Source organism: Pseudopipra pipra, chromosome 1 (genome assembly GCF_036250125.1).
Source record: "Pseudopipra pipra isolate bDixPip1 chromosome 1, bDixPip1.hap1, whole genome shotgun sequence".
Lineage (NCBI taxonomy): Eukaryota > Metazoa > Chordata > Aves > Passeriformes > Pipridae > Pseudopipra > Pseudopipra pipra.
In genome coordinates this window covers 43,504,121-43,519,051 of record NC_087549.1, presented here as the reverse complement: position 1 = coordinate 43,519,051, position 14,931 = coordinate 43,504,121, and the positions used below count along the sequence as shown (strand labels likewise).

Below are 14,931 nucleotides of genomic sequence, written 5' to 3'. Positions count from 1 at the left end.
TGGGCCTGAAGAGAGAACTTTCATATCTACATTTCCACCAGCCTTTCCTCTCCTGCCTCCTTGGCATAAGATGGATACTAAAGACACATGGAAAAAAGCTGTACCAGTTCCTGTTCATTTTCTTCCACCTATGGTAGGAAGGTGGATAAGGCTGTTCAAACGTTCCTGTCCAAGAAACAATCAAACGCTCAATTTTTGAGCCTTCAGCTTTATCAACCTCCAGAACAGAAAACTTATACTGGTATCAATTTTACTTCACATTCAAGATCTTACTGCAGCTCATGGTGCTTAAAGTGTAGTCTGAAATCAGCAGCTTGAAATTCAACCACACACGTTCAGCACAAAGAACCTGGAAAAACAGAGCATTTTCTAATGTAATGATCTCTATGCTGAGGTGAAAAATTAGCTGCTCACCTTAGGGCCTCATTGTAAATCTAAGGCATGAAATTATTTGCAATTGCATGCCTTGCACATTATTCCTTTCCAATGCATGTAACAAATTTAATGTAGGTTGGGCTGGTGCGTGGAGGGAAGGGGGTTGCCCTGTGATACTTTGCAGTCCTTTCCAGCTGCATCTGCTAATGATAGAACCCTATCCAGCACCGGTGAAATCAGGAATTTTGCCACCAACTTGAAAGACATCATGATTTAAAATTACAATGCATACCACTTATTTTCTTCCCCTTGACAATATGGCCAGTGCATTCTGGGTAGGAAGCTAAGTTTCCCAATACCAGTACATAATTTGATCTCTTGACAATAACTCACATGCAGCTAAATGGTGCCTGCATAACATTTTTTGCCTCAGTGGTTATGGCATATCATTTGGAACCACAAAAGCAAACCGAAGACTAACCTAGAAGTAAAATAATCACTACATGGGGAAGTCATGGAAATGAAAGAGGTCTGAAATGCAAACTAGCATGTTGGTATCCAAGGACTATACAGTCATTTTAGTGACCATTTTGAACACAAATAAAAAAAAAGGATAAAGTACTGAAGTACAGAAATCACTCTGATTCCTATTAAATACCAAATCACAAAGAGATGTCTGAATACAAAAAGCTATTATTAATAACTTTCTGTACCGTAAGAGGCATTGAGCTCTATGCAAGTTAAAGCGACATTTGCCTTTTGTGGATTTTGGGATTCCAATTTCTATTTGTTTGCTTTATGTTAAGTGAACCATCTGCTTCCTTTTGCTCTTTTCTAGGACTCTACAAGCCTCCCATTCTGAAGTGAAAATCACTTTGAGCTGGAATTTTTCAGGTCTTATGTAAATATACAGTAGAGGGAGGACATGGCTCCATCCCTCATCACTGCTGCCACTTGGATGAAGTGCCTTTTCTTTCCCATCCTCTACAGAAAATTAGGCTCCATGAAACCCAAGAGGAACGGAACTTCTGATGCTTTCTCCTCCACCTCTTACAAGAATGTACAGTTGATGTGCTCTTCCTGCATACTGAATAGCTGTGGCAAGGACTTTATCTCTCTGACACAAACTCACTTCTTTGTGTTCCCTCTGAATTTGCAGATTTCCACCACAGAAGCACTGCCTCAGCAGGACATTCTCCAGTGTCAACTGTCAGCTCGGAGATATTCTTGCATAACTCCCTTTTCTGCAACCGATATTGTCCAAATCTGCCCTTGATAAAAAAACCCCAAAACTCAAAAAACCATAACCAAACCAAACCAAACCAAACCAACCAACCAACCAAAAAAACCCAAAACAAAACAAACAAACAAACAAAAACAAAAAAAAAAACAAAAACACCAAAACAACATCAAAATAAAACAACAAAAAAAAGACAAAACAAAACAAAACAAAAAAAACAACAACAACAAAAACCAACAGAAAACCCCCATTATAAACAACAGAATACAGAGAGCATTTAAGAATCCTACAATAATATTCTTCCTTCCTCCTGGAAGCTGCAGTGTGCATTGATCAAGAAGGAGAACAACATGCATACACAATGTAAATCTTTCTTCCTTCTTTCCTCCCATCTGAAGGGTACTACAGGAAATAAATGCTCAGCGTCAAGATTTATAAACTGTGCATTAGTGACATAGCTGAAACACAAATTCTCTCTCCTCCGAATAGAAAGGTTTAAAGGTCTCTTCCCCCTCACTGCTGAAAGCCAGATACAGTGATCCTGCTGTGGAGGTCCACGCCCTCACTGCAATTTAGATTTTTAATTAGTTTCTTCCAAAACAGTTTTACAATTACCTGTAATTTGTCCACCAGTAATTTCCTTCCTTCTTAATCAAAACACAAACTGCTCCTGGTCTGCAACAGCCAGACATCATTTCTGTTAATAAAAATGTGCTTGAAGAGTCTTTCTTTAGGTCAACCCCCTGTTACATGCAGTGAAAAAGAACCAGAAATTGTATGGGGGCAGATCAGTAACATCTCCTCACAAATCTCAATTTCTTAAAAAGTGAACATTCAGGAATTAGATATAAATGGAAGGAAGCACCATTGCAGTTATTTTCAAATGGCACTACGTGTGCACTTTTATTAATATTCAGATGTATTGCATTAGCACAGAACCTGTATCCAGTCTGCAACCAGCGCTTGTATCAAACTGCTCTATTCAGCTTGCTGCTATGACAACTATCCAGAGGCAAATGTCAGGTCAGCTCTCAACATATGTGCCTAGGCCATAATTGCTTTGTCAGAAACCTAATAGCCACCTACTCCTACTCCTTTAACAGCTAAAAGCAATATTGTTAAAATTACTAAATGATGCAATATCCTTAACACTCTACTCACTGAAAAATTTAGATTTTCCTTCCTTTTATCCCTCAAAATAAAAATGGGTGAGGAGAATGTGTATAAAGTGCCTATTTGCAAATTTATGTGCATTTATGTTTGAGTGTAATCCTAGGATCATTAAACTTTCTCTTCCTTGGGGGTCAGACGTTATCTTTCAGTCCACCATGATGATTATTGATATTTAATTTGGCTGGTTACAAATCACAGCGTGAAAAAAAATTACAGTCATCCTCTTGATGAGAGATTTCCTTAAAAATGCGTTCAGAGTTTATCATAAAGAACTGCTTCATAGCATCAGAGTGCATGATACTCTGTGCATAGTGCACAGACTTGTTCTTATGTTTGACACATCAAACCAGTTGTATACTGATGTCTGTGCAGTGAAGGCATGAGGACAACACCTTTCTCAGATTACAAAGTTGTACAACTGTTGTTGTACATTTCTCTGAAATGAAAGAAAACTGTGGCCTTTAAACCCATATTTTTTAAAAAATGAAAATGCAGAAAATCCTTTTCTTATCATGTATATTCTATAAAATACTGACTGAAAAGCACCCTGTGAAGAACCTACTAATTCAAAAAGCACCAGCTCTGACTGAGAAATGCCTTCGTTAGGAAAGGAGATATGTAAGATAATGAAAACCTTCATTTTCCTCTGAGCTTAAGTTTTCCTTGGGCTCAACTTGTCATTTGCTATGTAACTACAAAAGAATCATACACTGCATGTCCGATTACTTAAGACATAAGGATGAAAGAAATGTACATAGCTCCCTCCTTTGGCTGACCAAATTATTCTGCATACTATCGCAGCCCTTCCATGACATTACTCACTGAAATGGAGGTCAAATGGCTAAAATGACATATCCAGGAGAGAGTCGAATCCACTGGCTTCCACAGTCATATCATATGTGACCCTATTTTCCTATCTGCAATTATAATAACGTATTCTCAAAGGTCCAGCTTCCTAACTGTTACAAATCAACATAGCACAAACAAAGCAACATCAATTTTCTAAATGATCTGGCTAACTATACATGACACGTCCATAAAAAGGTTCATATACTTCTACAGACAATAGTACTCTCTGATTCAGTTCTTTTCCTTCTTTCCCATATTCATCCTCCCTCCTCATTCTTAGGTGGTGTCATTTTATCTTGATTGCCAAAAACTAGTTATTTCAGTTAGAAGAAAAATGCTTATTCATAAATTCTGCAATATGACAGCATGCAAAAAAATTAAATTTTAAACAAAAAACAATGAAAGAAAAGGCAGCTGTTACAAAAAACACTTGTGTCCAAGTAAAGGGGAAGGCAATTTTTTCCTAGTATCATTCCTACATTCTTTTCCAAAGAAAGATTTCACCGTTTCAGCCTCCTTAGCAAAAATAGAGAGGCAGGTCCTCTCCCACACTGACATATATAAACTGCTATTTCCTCTTACATCTTCCCTTGAAGAATTTCTTTTTGATTTCAGAAAGGACAGTAACAACACTAATCCACCTCCACTTTCCACAGAGCCCAGCAGTGCTTCAGACTGTTTTATGATGAGGTTGTATAAAAACTACAGCGCACACATACCTATTTGGAAGAAGCAGAGACTGACAAACTTCCATTTCTGTGATCGACAACAAGGAGAGCCACATTACTAAGGTCTCTGTAGCGCATAAAGCAGGCATCCCGCCCCTCTGTTCACTGCCCAGGACAGTCATGACAGGATGACTTTTCCCAGATTTTTCTACTTATTTAACCATTCTTCTTTCGTCCAACGAAGACAAAATTGGGTTTGTAAAGTGAAGGACACACAAAAGAAGTCATCTTGTTCACTGTATGAAATGAATGCACGTGAATCTACTTAATTTGTTTCATGACTCCCTTGTTGATAGTAGATCAGAACCTCTACTTAGCGCAACTGCTTCATGAAGGATCATCCCGGGAGAAAATTCAAAGATATCACTTAGAAGCCCAGGAAATCTTAAGGATTCTGATAATGTGACTTCAATCTCTGACTGAAACAAGTCATAGAAGGTTTATCCAATTATTGTTTTTACATTTCACATCAGCTGTGATCAAAAAAGTCCTCAGAATTCAAGACAGTTCCTCTTCAGTATCCTGACTCAGCAGAGGTGATTTGGAGCAAAACACAAAACCTCTGCATTGCCTCTGTACCTACTGCTTGATCTGGGCCAGAAAAGATTAACCCAATCCAGCCCAGTGTCACTAGCATTTCACTGTTCAGCAGTACTACCAGTAAACCTATGCAATTTCAACATATAAATCTATAAAATTTGTGCATCGGAATAAATTATTTTTAGTACCAGGCAGAATTAAAAAGTGGAAGTGACAGAACTCTTCAGTTGGGTAATAAGTAACAAATACATAACTTCTCAGCGTTTCAGTTTCTTGCCAACCAAATAGTGCTTGATCTCAAGATAATGAAAATGCACTGAAGCTTAAGAGAGCACTTGAGTAACACCTAACACAGTCAGACAGCCAAAGCATTATAGTCCAAGCTATCATGACCTAGTAAACACATTTATATTCCTTATAGAGAAGTCTCACAAACTGACAATGCTTTTATTGTTGCAGTTCTTAAAAACTATGTGAAGTTACTAGTTTCCTGATGGACAAGATTACATTGATTTTCCCATTAGAAAATAAATTACTGCCACAAAAAAAAAACAATGTTGAAAATAAGTAAGTGATGCCAGTAAGACCAGATTTCATTATCTTATTTTTAAAATTGGATTTTTACAGGCAGAAATATTCAAGCATGGCTTCCTTGAATGATGGATGGCTTCATTTCAGACTTAACTTTATCACACTTAATACTATCCCTAGATCAGGGCTATATTAAGTATTGCAACTATTAGAAATACTTCTAGGAAGTCATTCATAGGATGCAGTATTTGTGTGTGCACAGACACATACTTTGAAGAGGTTTCTTCTGAAGAGATAAAAAATGTATGCACAGGGTTATAGGTATATAAACCCAATCCTTCATGTTTATTACTTATGGAAGAAACAGCTAATACTCATAAACATGGCCAACACTGTCTGTTCAAAAGAAAAAATGAGCTCTTAGAAGTTTCCGTAGTTTCGACTTTTAAGCCGCTTCTTTCTGATGAGCAATAATTGAGATGGTTTTTCATAAAACCACTGCTAAAATTAACACTGTAGGCAAAAATCTATTTAGTTGGGAAATTCATAATATTTTAACAAAGTACAGACTTTTATAAGGGACATACATGCAACATGCTCAGAACTTCCTGCTCAGGGGCAGTGTTGTGCCAGGGAGAGAAGGAAAAATGGAGAAGAGGAAAGAGCATAAACAAGACAAGCAAAGGAGTTCAGGAAGCTGCTGAAGCTTTGTCATCAGGATTGGGCATAACACTCGTGGTTTTAATACATTCACATTTTATAGATAATATTCCGAAAAAGGTGGTGGTGGAGATACAAAACCACAGAATCACAGAACCACAGAATCAATTAGGTTGGAAAACACCTTTGAAGTCATTGAGTCCAACCCATGCCCAAACACCACCTTGTCAACTACAACATGGCACTAAGTGCCACATCTCACTTTGAGGCAGATCAGAGATCACCCTCTGGAGAATAAAAGGCAGAACTTCACCATACTGCATGCAAGAATAAAGCAGCTTTAATGCAATGCTTCCGTTCAGATCTAAGGGGAAGTGCTAAATGAGTGCTCTTGCCAGATTCTCTTAACAATCTACTTTCCAGGACTGTCTAATGTTTGTCCTCAATTAGAAGATGTCTTGATATAATTTATGACGCTATAATTTTCATTATCAGAATCTTATTTCCTCTTTCTTCCTCCCAAATTTTCACTGAAAAGTCCTCAAAGCCTGAGTCTACCCATTGGTATAATACCCAATTTTGGAAAACGAGGTGTGGTTTGTTTTTTTTTTTTAAGAGCTATGGAACAGTAAAAGAACATGCTGCACTGAACTTTTCCAACCTATCTCCATTTAAGAAAAAAAAATCCAAAGAAAATATTTCATTTTAGATATATTTAAGAAAAGTGAAGGAAATTTAATAGTAAGTTAGAAGAAAAAATAGAAAGAGGAGCAGAATACAACCCTTTTACCTATAAGTCAAACTCTCTGGATGTGAGGATACGGGTCCACTTCCCACCTCAGCACATGAACTGAGCACACTAGTGTGTATTAAATAGCGCATGCAGAAATATTCCAGAATGCTTTGCTCTCAGTCAACTTTGTTAATGTCACATATTTGGAATAAATAATTAAATTTCAATGGAACTGGGGCTAGGACCAAGGTTTTCTATTTCTCTAATCAAGTAACTATTCCACCCTGTAGGGCAAATTTCTCACTCTAACTTTTATGAAGCTACCTAACACATATTTCCATAATTTTTTCCAGCCACAACTATTCAGCATATCTATCATGAATTCACAAATAGTTTTCAGGCACCAAAACTACATCAACTCATCTAATTTACTGCTTGATAAATCAAAGGGCGGTGCTATTTGCAACTGTCTCCACAGCGTTCCCAGAATTCACTGCCAAAAAGGGGAAAAGCTGAAAGAAGCAGAACCCAACACCCGTTTTTCATAGGCAGCTTTGCTACTTCAACATCACAGTTCTAATCAAGGTGATCAGCTTGGATACATTCTGACTACGGATTTTAATTCTGAACTGAAAAGTAAAGAAATGCTTCTCAGCGCTGTTACCAAATCCTTCTGTGATAAGAATACCAAAAAAAAGAACCAACAAAAAAATCCTACTAAGAGGCTTTTTGAGTTCTGATTACAGTTTAAATATTGGTTTTTGTTTCAACAGCTCTCTGGCTCCCTGAAGACTATTATGGGATTCTCGTTTAAATCACTTGAAAACTCTGCCTCACCCTGACTGGACTAAGGAATTAAGCCATTAGTTTTGTGCAATGAAAGCAATTGATGTTTGCATGAGTCATTTCTAGTTCTCCTTGGGGTAAGAGCACGCTGACTTTGTAGCTTTTTTTTCTTATTACTGAAAAATCAGAGAGCAAATGAGAGAATATAAAACCTGCACAATCTGAATGAGCACTGCTTCTAAACTAAGCTATACTTAGTATCTCAGTCCCACATGATTTGTAAATCTTAAGGTAAATGTAGCACAATAATGAAAATACTAGTAAAAAACAGAATAGCAAAAAGAAATAGAAATATACACTTTCAGATCCTAAGTTGTCAATATTATAAGGGTAGGAGTAGGAATCTTTTATACAGTTAGCGCATGACCTGAAAGAACTTAATGGACCATGTATAAAAGGAAAATGTCCCTTTAAAAAATGTTCGGTTCCACAAAAAAAAGTTCATCTACCATGACAGAAGCATATTTTGGAACAACTGACATATTACTAAGATTTTACTTTTTTACAATCATGTAGAGAAATAAAGCATAACAGCTTTTGCCGTAAGAATGTTAGACATTCACTTTATCTGTGGAACAAGTAAATAAGCAAAGTCTGGAATGAGCTACCAGTTGGGTTTCAAAAAACTGAAAGAAAATATGTAATTTTCAGAAAGTTAAAAGTAACAAAATCCTAACATGCACTATAAAAGGTGAATAATAACTGAAAAAAATATATATGAGCTTTAAAAATTCTTAAGCATTTTGTTATATATCACAATAACTTTTCTGTTTTGGGCAAATGGGTATTTTCAGAAACTTACAATTTTTCACCTTATATTTACAAATGCATACACATTTTGAAAGAGAATATGGGCACAGATAAATACACTGAGTCATGGACACATGCACCATTTCTATTATTTATGTAAATTACTTATACTGTGTGTTCTGTTCCTTTTAATTCTACACATTATTCTCTGAAAATCTACAATCGTTAAAAAGTAAATATATAGCTTTAATCAGGTGGACATTACAAATACATTAAGACACCCTCTTACAGCTTATGTAAATATAGACAAAGACATGCTTGTGTATTCATTTTAAAAACTCCAGCTTTTGTATTTTAATTATTCTTGCTAGCAAGAAACATATAAGGGATTGCACCATGCTTCTGCATGGCATCCTATATAAATGAGTCCAGTGCATTTATAAATATGGATGTGGTAGACCCCCAAACAACACAGTACCTGCTGTCTATCCAACCGCATCCTTTTTGCAGCATTTCTGCTTTCACTCTCACAGGCGGAAGCCAGGATACTCTCTGCAACTGCTGAAGTAAGGTGTGAGGGAATAGGTCGTGACTATGAGAGAAAAAAAGAAACACAGAAATTATTTCTAGCATAATCCACGATATCCTTTTTCAAAGCACACCATACCATCACCTAGGCAGGAAAGTCCGCTCATTGAAATGCAGTTTATACCAACAAAACAGGGAAATGGAACTTGCAAAGATGAAAAATGAAACTAGTTAGATGTTAAAGCTGCAGCTGATCCACAGATCCACGAGAAGCCCTTTCCCCCCACAGCTCTATTGTCCAGTGTGTTTAGTCTGGCTCATTAAGCTGTACTTTGAACAGACAGTGGCATATTCTCTGCGTTCCAGCAGCACCCTGGCCGTCTGATTCTTGTTAAGAAAACTGAAAGGCTTTTTATCCTGTACAGCATGTGACAGAGATGAGTAGTGTTTTTTTATAGTCATAAAAAAACAAAACAAAAAACCCCAAGTGATAGGGTTGAAACATCACTCAAAACCTAACAGATTGTCAGAACATTTCAGAGCAGCCTCAATCTGTAGTATATGAATATTTGCATTCCTTGCTGCAACATGACTGATGTGATTAAAGCGACTTTAAAAAAAAAAATCTGTTTTTCTTTTGATAATGCCAGCCTTCTAACACTCTAGATATTTTGTGGTTCAACTTGATATAATTAATTTTTCCAATTCAAAACTCCTCATCACTAATTTCACAGCATTTACATGTTTTAGGTTAAAGGGGCAGTGAATGCCCAGAAAAAAAGGGAATGCTACAGTCTTTTTAGCTTCATTGTTGATTATGAACTCCAACATGATCTTCCCTACCATTTCATTAGGGAGAATATTTAACCACTTTTTTCCCCCTGATTACATGCAAAACAATCTTTCTGAAAGATGAAGCTCACAATAAAAATAATCTTCATTAATATACCAACATATATCAGAACTACCAAGAAAATAAAGGAAGGATAATAACAGAGATAGTGATATACATATAAGCCTGTTACAGAGACTGCAATTTATTGAACCCAGTTCTGAACTTCCATAAATTTTCAAAGCTTAATTGAACTCAAAAGTACTATGTATGTAAATTTTTATCTACTGAGGAAGTGGCCACATGTGTGGGGGTTTGGTGTGGTTTTGTTTGCTGTTGTTTTTTTGGTTGCCTTTTTTTTTTTTTTGGAAGAGTTTTACTTTCTTACTCCCAAAAACGTAGATATGATCCTGCTATGGAATGCCACTTAATTTTGGAAGCAAATTTTGCATATATTCCCATTCAGTTCCTAGACAATGTTAGAACAGATTAATTATATTGCCTCAATTGATTTTATGGTTTTCATAACATTTCAGAAACTTAGGAGCCAACCATTATTAATATTACATTTTTACCTTTAAAAATTAAAGTCCATCTATTGACTTTGGATGTGCTCTGCCTAATGCCAGTTTTTAATCTGACACTGTACTATCTGTAACACATGGGACCACAGTCTGTCTGGGACCAGAAGCTGAATTAGCTTTTAGAAATAGACAGGGATTTATGGGTCTTCCTCACTAGTGTAATATTATTTCTCCCCACTCATAGAGCGAACAAGCTCACTGGCACCAGCATAACAGCTGTGTCAGAAAGACAACCAGAGGCTGCAATGCTGCAATAAACTATACTTGGATTGATTTGACAACAAACTATTGTTTCTAATTTTGAAAATAAATCAGTCTAGGAGATGAGGGACACTGATGTAAACCCTGGTGTCATTATAGAAGTTAACATTACATATAGCACAAGCAGACACCTTCCTCAGAGCTCCAGAGGAGGGAGTAAGTCTTTGTGGAAGGTTCTCACTGACAAAGCAGTATATTTATTATTCTGCATCCCTAGAATGGTGATGTTACTCTGAATTTGTTATTGCATCACACTAGATCCCTCTCTGTATTTGGTGGCCAAGTGACACTGTACATGCCATTGGTTTATGCACATTCAAAGTACACTATGTTGGCAGCATGGAAATCTCAGTATGGTCCTGTAAGAGTGGCCACACAATTACATTCTTGAAAAATGGTGAGCAAAAACCTGGTTAACTCCTCCAGCTCAGGTCTTTAACTAAACCTATAACTATCCATGTACATCAATGGATTTTTAGAAGGTGACACATGAGCAAAAAAATTAATGTTCTGACCAAAAAGTAGAATGACTACTAATTCCCCCATCTTATTTGTTTATAGGAGAGAATAGGTTTATTGAAGTGTTTTATAAAACAAAAAGTAAAGAGAACCCATAAAAATGAAGCAGTTATCTTTTCTCTGAAAAGTAATTCAGTGGTTATGTGCTCATTGTTGAAATATTGCACTCCAGTGAGCACCTGCAAAAAAAGAGTAAGTCTCCAGGTAATGGAGTATCTTTCTCTTGAAATACTTGTTAACCCATAATTTCTCTCAGTCGTCACTGTAGTTGGCTATTGATATGTTCATATCAAGAACTATCTGGAGTGAACCTTAGGGAAAATGTAATGAATGCATGGCTGAGTCATCTGGGGAGTAAAGTACCATAACAAAGCACAAGAGAAAAATCATCTGATTAAGTTTGGGATCTATCAACAGAGCACTAGTTTGGCATTGACTGGGAAGATGAACACAGTTCTCTCTCACTAGGAGTAGAGCTGTTAAAAAGAAGATTTTCTGTTCCATGAAATTCCATATCTGTAAAATGTCAAAAAGGTCAATTTTGAAAAGCATTGCCTTAGAGGAAAAATTGCTTTGAAATAACCACTTCTAAAAAAGTGTTTTTTAATATACGAATTTATACTTCCATATTCCAAGATCAGAGGCCCATTTAGGTTCATCTTAACTTCCTCTTCTTCTACACTTATTCATGATCTCTGTCTTGACTACAGCTATAAAACCACTTCTGTAAGAAGCTCAATCATCACAGTCCTTGTTGGTTTTTGAACTCTCTCAACTCCCGATCTGGGGGTGAGACACAAAGGCCTTGGAAAACATGGCAAAAGCAACATCTTTAAGTTCTGCAGAAGGGAGCCTGCAGATCTCAGCCAAACCAGCATTCTGTAGGTTCCAAGGCTGCCCTCTGCAGAGCTGTGAGCTAGTTCCTGCATGTTTGAGACTACAGCAGTAAATGTGGGAGCCAAGGAGAACTTTTTTCCAAGGGCTCCTAGAGTCCTCCCACAATCCCTGCATCCACAACCTGTGCACCGAACTAGCAGGAAACCAGGTTTCATTTTATGGGAATATGTCAAAACAGAAAACCCTTGACAAATTAACGTTTCTGAAAGGGGGGGGGGGGGGAAGACATTATCAAAAAATTCCCAACCAGCTTTAACTGGCATAATGCACATAGTGCTGCTTGATACGCACCATTCACTGCCCTGATCTGGTATTTCTTTCACTTCACAGCAAGGTAAAGCAGGAAATAACTATATTGGAACTACCCATGTGTAAAACAACAGAAAAGAAACAAGAGTCTAAACTTAGTCTACCAAAACAAGCAATTCACAAAGTTAGAAGGCAGGATAACATTTTTATCATTTTGAATTAATGCCAGACAGAAAGGATGCATGTGAAAATGTTATAGAAACTCTCAGGTGAAGAGACGAATAAAGCTTAGAAGGAATGTGGTGAACAACATAATACAGACCATCTGAGAAGACTATATGCCTCTATCCACCACACAAGAGCAATATACAGAATTCCTTTGTATTTACATGGAAACATGATACTGCTTGTGACTGCACTAACACAGCAGTCACATTTTGAACACACATCCATTTTGGGTTTTTTACATCTCTTCAGCTGACACACAACTAACATTGAGCCCCTAAGATGTAAGGAAACCTTGCTAAGTTGCATGTGCACATGAATGCCTCTGTTTATAATAACTTTTGGAGTGACTGACATTCAGAAAGTGTTGGAATTCCCTCAGTAGCCCATGGGATATGACCAGCCACCATCAGTCCTCTCATATTTGAAACTGTATTTCAAGGTAATTTAACACTGAAATTTAAGACCACCACAGAGCCTGTGGATTATGATGATGACAAAAAAGCAACATGCACATATAATCACACTATTGGACAGGCACTTTTGCATGGTTTTATGAAAAATAATTTTTTATGCAAATTGATATGAAGACTATACACTCATTTCCTTTTCTATTTCTGAAGAGTTTACAAATCATTGACAGATATACTTTTGCAGGCTGCTTAATGAAAAACCAATTAGATGATACTTCTTTCTAGTCTAAAAACCATTGATCTGCTTTAAAGTATGTTAAACCTAATAAAGACCCTTCCATGGCTTTGATGGTCTTTAGATCAGGCTCTAAACAATCAAAGCATCTTACAACAAGATAAAGCAGTCCTGCAAGGTTACTGATTTTTTAGTTGTTGAAATCAGAAATCCTTGGCCCAGATCCTCTAGAAGTTAGCTCCATTAGTATAACCTCTGACTCCTTAACAAAGAAGAGCCTAGTGTGTTCAATCTGCTGTAAAACACCCATTTTCAGTACACCACTTATATTACAGTATCAGAAAGTCTTCTGTTTAAAGGGAGGTACGTTTGCTGTATCTTCAAGGGAAATACAAAATACCCATTTTGGTATATTTACACAATTCTTGTATTTCTATATGAAATCTAAAAAAACTGCTACGTTCTAATTTCATATATACCTTTTTGGTATAAATCTACCAATTAGTGATGTAATGGATGGATTATATTTCAGTGTAAACCACTAGGAGCAGGATATTCACCAGAAAGATTTTTGCAATTTACTGTGCATGCTGTTCCCCTCTGGTTAGAGATCTATTGTCTCTAAAGGTAATACCTTGACATTTTTGTGAGATCTAGTATAAATAAAAGCCAAAGTTGTTGCACAGAAGTTTGGTCTACATACTCTTACATATAGTGCACCAGACTGATTCAGTTCTGAAAAAATACAGCTATGTGTTAGATCAGATAATGGGCACATATCAGATAATGGGCACCTGTTAAAATGCCAATAGTTAAAAGCTGACATTCATAAATACTACCTTGTAGTTTAGGCCAATTAACACTGAAAATTATATCTTTCAGTATAACACAGTTGCAAGCACATAAACATACAAGTTACTTAATTTTTCACACAGAGACCCTAACAGAAATCATAGAATCACAGAATCATTTAGATTGGAAAAGCCCTGTAAGATAATGAAGTCCAACCGTTAACCCAGCACTGCCAAATCCACCACTAAACCATGTCCCCAAGTGCCACATCCACATTCCTCTTAAATACCTCCAGGGATGGTGACTCCAACTCTTCCCTGGGGAGTCTGTCCCAATGCTTGACATTTTTGTGAAGAAATGTTTCCTAATAGCCAATCTAAACCTACCCTGGGAAAAGTTGAGGCCATTTCCTCTTCTCCTATGGCTTGCTACTTGGGAGAAGATGTACGAATTCTAATGTAAATGTGTGAATAACGAAGTATTTTAATTATTACTCAAACTTGAAAAAAAAATTTCAAATTTTCCGAAGTGATTTTGCATGCAAAAGTGAAGATCAATGCCTAAGATGCCTCACTGACAGTAACTGAGTTTTTCCGGAGGTACCACTAAGTACTTTGCATGTTGGGCTCCCAACAACTAGATAGTCTTTAGTGCTCTCCAGCATGTCATCTTCTTCCTCAGTATTGCAAGACCAGTTCATGTCCAAAATAAGATATTGCATCTATGCCACAACCCTTTCATAATAAATTATTAAGATCTAACATAGTGTGTTAAAATCCCCAACAAGTTTGTAACAGTATGCAATATCTAAATAGCATTTTTCCATAGAAAATGTAGAAAATACAAGACACAGAACATATTACCTGAGTTTTTACTCAGCACAATGCAGTGAAATGCATGACAGAACTGTCCTACACAGCACAGTTATAAAGGACTCAGAAATCTTTCTACAGAGTATTTTTTAATTTAAA

The 14,931-nt window shown here is 36.7% G+C and overlaps 1 protein-coding gene across 6 annotated transcripts in view; it reads right to left on the bottom strand.

Moving 5' to 3' along the window:
- The window catches only part of NOL4 (nucleolar protein 4), a 190,158-nt gene that overhangs the window by 25,442 nt on the left and 149,785 nt on the right, over positions 1 to 14,931 (bottom strand). For all 6 annotated transcript variants that reach the window (XM_064654042.1, XM_064654057.1, XM_064654048.1 and 3 more), the window contains one exon: positions 8,904 to 9,017. In XM_064654042.1, coding sequence (XP_064510112.1) covers positions 8,904 to 9,017 — 114 coding nt within the window. The remainder of the gene's footprint in view (positions 1 to 8,903; positions 9,018 to 14,931) is intronic.